Genomic DNA, 11,043 nt, shown 5'->3' on the forward strand with positions numbered 1-11,043 from the left:
AGTGCATCGTGGCTCCTCTTTAATCCCAGTTTCTTCTTAGTATCAACTGCAGCGTTGTATTTTGTGTATTGTAATTTCCATCTTGGAAACTTAGGTTTAATATTTCAGCTGCTTCTAATTTGACCACACCGAACCTTGGCTTTAATCAGCTATGTTTCCTAAGGAATCCAATGAGCTGTGTTTTTTGAAGTGCAACAATAATAGCAAAACTCTGTTGATTTCAGATATATTTTCCAAGGTGCTACATCCAGCACAACTTGGTTTTGAGAAAACAGAGAAGTGCAGGAAAATTTCTCTTAGTCCATGTCTATTCTGGATCTCTCACAACACAAAAACAGTGGAGACAGACTCTAAACCTAAAGAAAGCTGATGGACATTAACCAAAATTTTACTGCTGGGGTTCTTGACAGCAAAGGACAAAACCACGCTTTCCATCAGAGATAAAATGCCCCATTCATTTCATGTTAAATTAGCCAGAGAATGGCAATGGGATGGAGGCTTTCCAGCATGAAGCAGTGGGAATTTTTCAAGGCTTTCATGAAAAGGAATAGTTTAGGCTTTTAGGAGAAATAAGGTGGCTATTTGGGGGCAGTGGGCAATGGCTGCAGTCACAACAGAGGTATGGATCTATTATGATTACATCTTGCTATGGCAGATTATTTGGGGGGTAAAATTTAGTCTTGCAGAAGTATTCACTGCCTTGCTCCTACACCATTAACCAGAGTCTTGGTTTGGAATTTATTACTCTGACATAACGTTGATAACCTTTTCAAGCTGTGCCACGTGGTACTGTGAAATTATGTAATACTTAGCATAAGAGTACAGATATTTGACCTACCAGAGGCAGAGGGAAAATTTTCTAAGATTGAGACCATCCTTAAAAGAATCTTAGAAATCCATGGTACTAAAACACCTTTGAATATCTAGGCTTTCTCTGTTGCTGAAAGACTTCATGTCCATTCTAAATATCAGTGTCATACAGTCTGAACACAAACCATTCCTTACCTATGTTCTTGAAATTCATGTGAGTGAAAATGCTTGGTAGAGGTTCTTTGTCATTACAAAATCCATTCACACTCAAGAGCCATGCAGAGAAGAATCTCACAGCAATATCTGAAAACAGCAGAAAAATGTACAAAATTCTGTGTGAAGCAGAGTGGTTTTTGATTTGTAAATGGAGCAATCATTTTTGGCTGTTGCTTTTAAACTGCATAGACACACACCATTATTCTGCTTTTCAGCTCAGAACTACAAGCAACATTATGAAAAAGTATCCATAGGGATGAAACCTGTTTTGGTGGGCAGTGAGTGCTTTGCTACCAGGAGAAATAAGCACCCCATCCAGAAGTAAAGTAAATGTCTGAAAAGTTGAAGGAGAGTTCCCACACAGAAAATGGAATATTGTTAACAAGCAATTAGTTTTTACCACAATATTATCAAAGTTTTGTACTTGTCTATCAGACCTGTGTTTGTTCGTCTGATGTCCTTAAACACCTCCCAAGACAGACACTCAGGTGTCTCTTGGACTATTGTCCCCCAGATGAGGAAGACTTCTATTTCTAAGATAGATAATGAGTAACTGCAAATGGAAGTCCTTTAGTCTTGTAATTTGTTAAAGGAATATGAAAATAAAAAGGTTTCTCCCCTATTTCCTCTCAGATGTTGTTTAGGTACAGAAGGTTCCATTAAATAGATACACACTTGATGCCAAAAAAACATGTATCTATGAAATAAATTTGCCAGCCCAGTGAATCTGATGGGTAGCGATGGTCCAGACTCTGCTGGGCAGCTTTTTAATGCACTGAGCAAAATAACAAATGCAACTATATTTGGGAAGGGCCACTGAAAGGTTTTGTGCCTTGGCTGAATGAAAATATTCTTAGGATACATTTGAACACCACAGTGCCCCATGCAGGTAGAATTGCCTGATGTTATTTGGCTACATTGCTAATCACCTCCCTGCCCAGCAACACTTGGAATTGCATCACTTAAACCCCAATCAGATGACTGGAATTATAGGTGTAGAGTCTATGTAGGTATTTTGCATTATATGTGAATGTATAAATGTATGTTTGTGTGTGGTCTCTACATCAGGGCGTACTAGAGGGTTCTCTAAGACAGGGCTCTTTCAGAAGAAATTGTTGAACGTATTTCCTTCTAACTCTTTAAAATGTTTTAAATATTTCACAAAATTCACTAACCAGAGGGAAGAAACTAATTAGTGCTCATGAGTGAGCACTATGGCAAAGGAGGAGATTTTGGTACAAAAATCCTATCAGAAAGCAGAAACCCAGGTCAGTCAGGAATACGTTGTTTGCAGCTGTGAAGGGACAGCTTTTCCCCACTGACCTTTACGGGAATATTGGTTAGGACTTAGAGACAGTTTAGATGCATCTACGATAAAGTTATCTGACAGGCTGGGAATTCTCACCAACAAAAACACGCTTGGAGGAAAAGTCTCAATTTTGAGTGTAGGCACCTAAATCTGTCAGTGGAAGTTTCAGCGGATTCAGTGAGTCTGGCACTTGGTTCGCAATCATTTTCTCAGGACCACACAGCGAGTCTGTGGGAGGGACATGACCCAAATGTAAGTCTGCAGAGTCCATGCAGTCCAGTACCTTAACCACAGGTTTTTACTTGATTTTAGTAGGTATTTCTGTGACCTTTAATGCTATTATTCTACTAGCTCATAGCTGTCAGAGATTTTAAGAAAGCCTTTGAGGGAGTGAGGGTTATTCAACTGTTTAAGAACCAGTGGTTTGGTATTCATTTATATCAGAACATCTTAAGAGAAGAAGACATCCCAACAGTTTTAAAATGAATCTGACTTTAATTGCAAAAATAGAAGCCCCTCACAAAGCCAAGATTTCCGAAAGGTTCTACACCAAAGGAATTTCATCTAAACCACTGCTGTGCAACATGTAAAAGAAACTAAGAAAGGGTGATTGACTGGCACTCAGCTCAACATGGATCCCACCAGGCACTGCCTGACCCAAGGGCTGGAACAGACCAAGCTTTGCAGAGTATCTGAAAATCCTTTCCAGAGCTACATCTTCTTGTATCTGCTGTGAAAGGAAATGTCAGAGCAAGGCTTAACTTCTGCATTGTTCCCTCCAGCCTTGCTCTCTGATCAACCTCTGCAGCTCTTTGAGGGGAAGGAGTGGTAAAGACAAAAGCAACCCCCACTTATTTGCAGTCCCTGTGGGTCTGCTGTGAAAGGAAATGTCAGAGCAAGGCTTAACTTCTGCATTGTTCCCTCCAGCCTTGCTCTCTGATCAACCTCCGCAGCTCTTTGAGGGGAAGGAGTGGCAAAGACAACAGCAACCCCCACTTATTTGCAGTCCCTGTGGGTGACATGGGTGTTACAGAGTCAGTACCAAGCACCCCTTTCCCTGATCCCTCCATAGCCATTAACACGGGGAAAATAGAATCTGTAACAATGGAATCCTTGTTACCACAGAAATAATTTAGCTGATACTTTTGATTTCAGTAAGGTCGAGATTTCACTCACATCTTTGGTCAGTGTTTCTTTGTAAGAAGGTTTTCTACATGTGGTGTATTCCTTACAGCAAAGTGCAGCTTATGTACAGCACACAAGGCAACAGAACAATTGGTTTACAATCAAAAATATGCATCTCCTGGTGTAGATAATCATCAGGGTATTTTTTATGCCATAAAAACACATGTAGCAAATACTAAAGCAGACAATTAATTTCTTGGCTTGTATAAAAAGAAAGGAGCAATTCAATTATAACTGTCTTTTCATTCATATCAGTCATGAACAATGAATTTGTGACTTATGAATGTGCCTCAGATCTGCCAACATGGGAAGTCTTACTACATTTTCAAGCCTTTTCAATTGTGTGAACCATGCATTTCAAACATCATCCAATAAAACTTTATTGTATAACACTTCCTGCCGTGAACATACAGTAATATTCTATCTAGACAATATTACAAAAAAGTGAAAACTTCTTACGTACTCATGGAATTGTTTAAAGTATACCCAGATTTTATTGTATGTGTTTTGATTACTGGAGGTACATTGCTAATTTACGGTGACTGTATATGCTGATTATCAAATATACTTATTTTGTTTCTTTGTCCTGATTGCATTTATTTCTTTTGCTGAAGTGCATTGTCGGTAACTGATGCACCATTCTGCACTGAAGAGTGCTAATGCTTGTGTAAAGTAAAACAAATGTCTGAAAAACAAAGATCTTTGTTCGGCTATCCTGATGTACAAGAAAAGTTGATATCAAATTTCTTATACATGGGCTGTACTTACAAAGGAGAAACATGATCTATTTTTGGGTTTGTTTTTTTTTTTGCATTTACCAAAACTTGACAAGTCATAACAAACTGTTCGTCATGTAAGTGGAAGTGATGGCACATGTGGAGTGATCTGTTGTCCTTCCACATCCTTTCTAACTCTTCTTCCCATGGAATCTCCCATAGGGAAGAAATTTTACAGCAGAGGATTAAAATGAAAAACCTCTGCAGTTTCTCCTTTCACAATTGAAGGCTACTTTGCGTTGGATACACTTTCACCATAATTCTTATGAAGACTTCAAATTGCTGCCAGTTCAAAGCTGCAGCCTCCCCAGAGGGGCAGCTCCCTTCTGCTGCTGGAGGGGCAATTCTGAGCTCAGTGGCTGGGTCCTTGGGAGTTAAATATTTGCTATATGCCAAAACAATAAAAGACAAAAGCCTGTAGGATAATATAATAAGAAGAACATTTTCTTAAGCTATCTCCTCTTCATTTATTGTGGGCCTGAACTTGTTAAACTTGCCTACACAGCCTGCAGCACGCAGAATATGGGCTCTGACCATTTGTAGAGTGACACTCTTTAAAGGCAGTTATGTTATGTAACTTCCTTCCCTGTGGAAGCCTATAGGTGCAAAGCTGTCTCTGAATCTGAGATACAGCCTTTCTTCTTGAGTCTTATTTCACAGACTGTTTAAATTCTGCAGAACTCTCTCCCACCCCTTCCTAGCAGGAATGTGAATTGTGACGGTACATATACCTAAAGGTATCTTGCATGCATGTGCACACACACTGGGAGAAGTTCCTCTCCTTGCAATGATGAGTGGGAAAAGCTGTACATCTCCTTGTGTACCTCCTAGAAGTACCTATCCATACAACACAGTGCTGATCAGCCTTGTGCTGCCATCTGGACTGAGGTGTGTTGGCCTTCTTGCTCAAAAGTAAAGAAATAACTAGGAGACAAGGGAGGAGAGCAGGATACAAGGGGTTCCTACCTCTCAGGTTTTTCTGTATGCTCAGCATGAACTGGGAGGGCCTTTTACATTCTTTTTATTTTGATCTTCTGGAACTGCTATATAATAAGCCTTTCATATAAGCAACTATACTTATAAATAAAACAAGTAAAATACATGTTAGTGGCCAAGTAATCTGTGAAGTTTGTCAAATACATGTAACTCATATAAACATGGTGCTAATAGAGATCGCACATTTCACTAAAAAGCCCCAGGCAGATATGAAAATAGTATCTTGTTACCTTAAGGCATCTCTACATAGCGTAATACAGATGAACTGAGACTTTGATGTCAGATATGCAGGTGATATTCTATTACACCACGAATTTTCAGTGTTTGCTTGGTATTTAGATAACCTCCAAAGTTGGAGAAGTCCTGCCTTTAGCCACACTGCTGAAGTCAGTGAGAATTACAGGTGTGTTACCCAGGGTAAAGTGAAATTAAAAGGTTTTCCATACCAAGGAGCTGCCTTGTCTTCTCCACAACAGTGGGTCTTATGCTAGTGCGATAACCCACCATCACCATGCAACTGGGAAAGAGATTGCTCCTGCTCACCTCCCAGCTGGTCCCTTTTGTCAGCTCAGTGTTGGTCTATGAAGCTGAGAAATGCAGAGTAGCCAATGTCCCAGTCATTCCCATTGTGAACACATCTGGCATGGGAGTGGGATGATGGGTGACCTTGGTAGTCTGTGTTCCATATGGAGTCTCCAGAAAGCATTAAGGCACTTAATGGAGGCTACAAATCTTCTCTACCCCACAGTCTCTCCTGCTCATGACTTAGATTTTGTGCATTTTGGAATGATGGGCCACTTTCTACCTGAACACAGCTCTCATAATAATTCACTGTACATATATTCATATGTATGTATGCCATTTAGGCTTTCCAGATGGTTGGTTTTTGGTGCCTTTTGTATAAATTTCAACTTCTCAAGACCTTTTTAGATTTTTTCTTTTATTTTTAATTTTTTTTTTTACGTAATAGGGTTATATTCTGTCAAAAGTAGAAAGGTAACGTTACTCTGCTTCTAAAGATACTTGGTTTGTGTGCTCAGAATTTTGTTCTTTACTTAGCTTTAAATCAGCACCTACCATTTCCGTAATTCCAGTGGGTAGTTTTAAAAAAAGAGTGTGGGCCAAGTACCTGAATTCTATAATCTGGTTTGGAACAAATTCACATTTTCCAGTCTGGTTTCAGTGAATACATCTTGGGCCAAGAGCAAGTCAACGTAAGTTGCAAACTGTAAAGAAAAAAATGTTTCTCCTCAAAATGTGTAGAATGCACAGTTTGGGAAATATACACTTCTTATGGTGGTGATACTGAGGGGGAGAAAAATGCAAAGCATATGAGGGAAGGAGCTGTATCTATTTGACCATATTATGCAAACCAACATCACCAGCACTTGAGAATGGGGGGCATGCTGTCACACATCAGCACACATTGCACGTTGCACGTTGTAACTTCCCGTAGTGTGGTCACTGCTCAAAGTTGCTTTTGCTTGCAGTGAGAGAAAAAGGACCAGATTCTTAAAATCAGTGCTGATGTCCTTTAAAAATTGGCTAAAGATAATTGTTTCTTTTAAAGAGAGGCTTGTGAGGTTCTGAAGTTGGATTATGAAGAAAATCTTAAATGGCATATAAGTACCTTCCTGCCCCAGCAGAGCACAGTGCCTGAAATAGCGCCTGCTGCTATGAAATCCTAGAAAATAAGTTTTGACAGGAATTCAACAGGTCATCTAAATGGTCCCTAAGCCAAGGCAGGTGAGCCAGGCCTAAATCATCCCCAGTGCTGACTCTGCCAATTTGTGTTTCCTGAGACTCACAACAGCACACCTTGGTTAGCCATTTTACTACAATGCTTCCTTTCCCTGCAGCACTATGACATGGTCAGCAATGGGAGCCTGCTCAGCACTTGATTTCACTGGTTAAAACAGCTGGCCTTTATTGGGATGAGGGCAACATTGTGATCTGTATTTGTGATGCTGAGAATTAATTTATTTTCTCAATTATTCTCTGAATGCTCAATAAAGGGGCTCTTAAATACAGATTTGGAATCCATCTGGAAGTACATGAGAAGTTCTGTAGGGGCAGAGAGGGCATGTTCACACTGCAGAATCTCACTGGCTTGGGGTCAACTACTGTTTCAATGCAAATGACTTTTAGGTTACAAATCCTCATATTTTTAAGCAGTATTTAGCTTCACAAAGACACACCAAACTTTTAAAATTCCAAGCAGTGGAAATATAGGTACCTTCACATTTTTAGTGTTTCAGATTTCCATCTTTGGATGTTTGCTCATATTTTGTTTATTGAGGCTGGCAAAGGATGGGAGAAGAGAACAGAAATTCATCACATTTGCAGGGTTGTTCTTATTGCAAAGCAGAGTTATTTTGCTACATGAGCACTCTGTAGCGTTTTAATTAAGGTAGCATAACTGCTAAGAATTTTAATACAGATAAAATTGTCTGTTCTGCTTTTGTTGCTGTTTTATTTCAGATAAAATATATTTATTAAGTAAATAAAATAAAAATAAAGTCTTTCAACATCCCATGCCACAAAAGTTATTTTAATTTGTGCTGTGTTTCTGTACCTCGTAAAGAATAACAACCAGCATCCATCTAAATCTATCTTCCTGATAGATTTGGTTGCTCAGAGCAATGACACAAAACCTTCTGCCAGAGCAAATACTCACTAAACTGGGTTTTCATGTGTTGGGTGTCGTGTTTGAGAGGAAACAGGTACTGCAGAGGTGATAAATGAAAGGTTGGTTTCCTCTTAAAATACACCTCGATTCCACTGCTTCAAGTGTCATCTTCCTCCCTACTTTTTGATACACTGATACATTAATTATGTGTTTCTGCTGTTCTTGTGAAATCTATTAGAGTCAAACCACTTTCATAATTAAAATTATTGAAGTTGTAGCAGCATTCCCAATATTGCTGTCACTAGTGTAAGGTGATATTTATGAAATAGAGAATGAAATGTACCTTATGTGTGCAATGATGACATTTCAAACCATCTTAAGATGAAGAAAAATAGCATTTCCCATGGGAAATTATTTTGATTAGAAATTACTCAGTAAGTGCCTTTAAAACTCAACCTTTCCTACAAAACCCAAGTGTGATGACAGCCCTAAACTCAGTATGTATGTTAGACCAAATTTTTTGTGGCTGCAAATCATCATCCCTTGACTGAAAGCAAAGCTTCCATAAAGACTGACACAAACACACTGAAGCTGCAAACAATATCCTAAACCTCAGATCCTGAATTTGACTTTTCAGAGTACTCTACTAAACAGAGCAAGAAAATATCATTAGCGAAGAAAGAAAACAATCAATATAACGGCAAAGCATTTCCATTTTGTACATCCACATGAACATAACTGACTGTGAAACAACTTGCACTTACATGTTGTAAACATGTACATTATTAAAACCAACATGTTCATTATTAAACTCTCTATATTATGCACACTTCTTTTACGATCAGCTCATCTGTGTCTTTAGAAACCAGGAATGCATTCTGCAACACTCCTGGGAAGTGACGTGTGCCCCAAAGCTATTCAGAATAATGCAGACTCATAGCAGAGCCACTTTATTGTCTTTAGCAACTGACTCCTGCATTTCCTATTGTTCACAGGTGAAAGTAGAAATAGCAATATGAGAAATACTGTTGTTTGAAAAAATAACTGTGTTCCTTGAAGTCTGAAAAATAGATATGTGGCTTGAACAAACACATATGATGGTATTTTCTTGTAAGTGTTCCGCTGGATTGACCATGTGATGATCTGCACCGCCAGCAGACAATTCCTTCTTGTTCCCCAGCTCCTCTTTTGTTCCATGGTGGCAGAGCCAGCAGCTCCCTCCTCGCCCTGGGGACAACGTGTTGTGGTGCACAGCTGGTGTGTGCGCTGGTGGTGAACACAGAGCAGCTCCCTTCCCTGCAAGGTATTGACTCATGTATGCATAGTGGGAATCTGGTCCCTTCTCATAGTGCTGGGTTTACAGCTATTCTTCATGAACTCATTCCTGGAAGGGACTTTTCCAGTGAGATGGTGACTAATGTAGGTAGACATGTACATTATATCTCCATTTAAAATCTACAGATTGAGAGCAAAGCTTAGGGTCTGGTTATGCCAGGGAAGGAAAATCAGCCTGTCTGGACACAATTTTTAAAAATGGTTTCAATTCACTGTGGAGGAAATGGCCTCATGTTTTTGAAGTCTACACTGAACTGTATTGCATAACTCATTCCTGAACACTGAAGAGAGTTGTTCAGTGCTTATCCAAATTAACAGGGATTCATCTGTTAATTTCAGTATAAACTGAAATAGCTTATAAAGGTTTTTGGAGGAATATCTAATGATTAGGAACTCAGGAGAGCAACCAGATTCTAAAAGTAGGTGCTTCCTGTGCTAAGACATCAGCTTCTGATTTCTTTCATGGAAACATTTACTGCCACAGTTTTGTAACAGAGACAAGCTTTCATCTAGCATTCATCTCAGAACGTCTATTAAATAAAACCATAGTTTCCAAACAAATTCCACAGTTTATTCAGGGTGAGAGAAATGTGACTTAATGATGAGTTTCTGGGCAGAGTATTAGGGTGACAATTTTTCCTACTAAATAAATATTCTTGAACTACCAGTATTGTTAAATGAAATCTATTTTGATATGCCTTCAGGCATATCAACCCAAAGGGTTGATCTGTTTCTCTGAGGGTATTTGAGATCTTGGCATGCAATGGCTATTTCACCTTGATTTGCTTTATGCACCTGCTAATGGGTAATATTTTGATATTATTTTGGGGTATCCTTTGGGGATGGTAATATTTTGTGGCATTCTTTGGAAAGCATCAAGATTTCAATACTTTGGAATGACTTTCTGCTGTTCATATGTTTGATCTGTCTTGCGATGTGCAAAATCTTGTAAGCAGTCATCAAGCTCATTAAAAGGGAAAAATAAAGGACTCCAAGTCAGTTACACTTTGTGAAAGTTGATGGTTTAAAATCTAGCATTAAGGAAAAGTACCAAAAGCAAAAAGTGCCAAAAGTTTCCAATTGCCACATACTGGTTCTTTCTTTCCTATTTGCTATTGGCTACCTGGGGTTTTTACAGATGTCAGATGGTCACTTCACACAGCTGGTATCAGGAGATGTGGAGATTACACAGCCTGGTGAGCAGGTCTCTGTTCACTCCCTGTTGCAGTGCTCAGGAAGAAATGCTACGCCAGGTCTGCATCACACTCCCTCTACATTGTTACTGTCAGAGGTTGATGTGGTTCAAACAGGTTGTGTCCTTCCACCTGGGCCTGCACTCTGACACAGCATCTTGAATTTCCACACTCCCACCCTTCTCCTCAATTTTTTCACAAGCAGAACAGGAAACGATGTGCTTGCAATGGCTGGTGCTGAGCTAGGCAGATGTCTCTCCAGATTTTAATGCAACGAGTTCAGAGTCCTCTACATATCTTCCATTTAACTGTTCATTGTTGGCGTCGTGGGGGTACAGGTAAACAGGGACCTCTGTGATTGATGTGGCGGTGTAGGAGGTAGATCGAGTGGAACAGTGCTCTCGGCGCCTTTGGCCCCACTGCGTTTTGTACTGTGCCCATTGCCTCTTCAAAGCTCCTTGTACCTGTTAGAGAAACACACAGCTAGGGTGAGGCATGATGTACATACACCCCTGTGACAGGGAAGGGAAGGGAAGGGAAGGGAAGGGAAGGGAAGGGAAGGGAAGGGAAGGGAAGGGAAGGGAAGGAAAGTAT

At 39.7% G+C, this 11,043-nt stretch overlaps 1 protein-coding gene across 1 annotated transcript in view; it reads right to left on the reverse strand.

Annotated features, from left to right (window-relative positions):
- Positions 1-3,875: 3,875 nt before the first annotated feature.
- The window catches only part of CALCR (calcitonin receptor), a 79,090-nt gene continuing 71,922 nt past the window's right edge, over positions 3,876-11,043 (reverse strand). Inside the window, exon 12 of the mRNA XM_008629906.2 lies at positions 3,876-10,913. Within this exon, the coding sequence (XP_008628128.2) occupies positions 10,692-10,913 (222 nt within the window). The 3' untranslated portion in view covers positions 3,876-10,691. The remainder of the gene's footprint in view (positions 10,914-11,043) is intronic.

This window comes from Corvus brachyrhynchos, unplaced genomic scaffold (assembly GCF_000691975.1).
Source record: "Corvus brachyrhynchos isolate BGI_N302 unplaced genomic scaffold, ASM69197v1 scaffold142, whole genome shotgun sequence".
Taxonomy (NCBI): Eukaryota; Metazoa; Chordata; class Aves; order Passeriformes; family Corvidae; genus Corvus; species Corvus brachyrhynchos.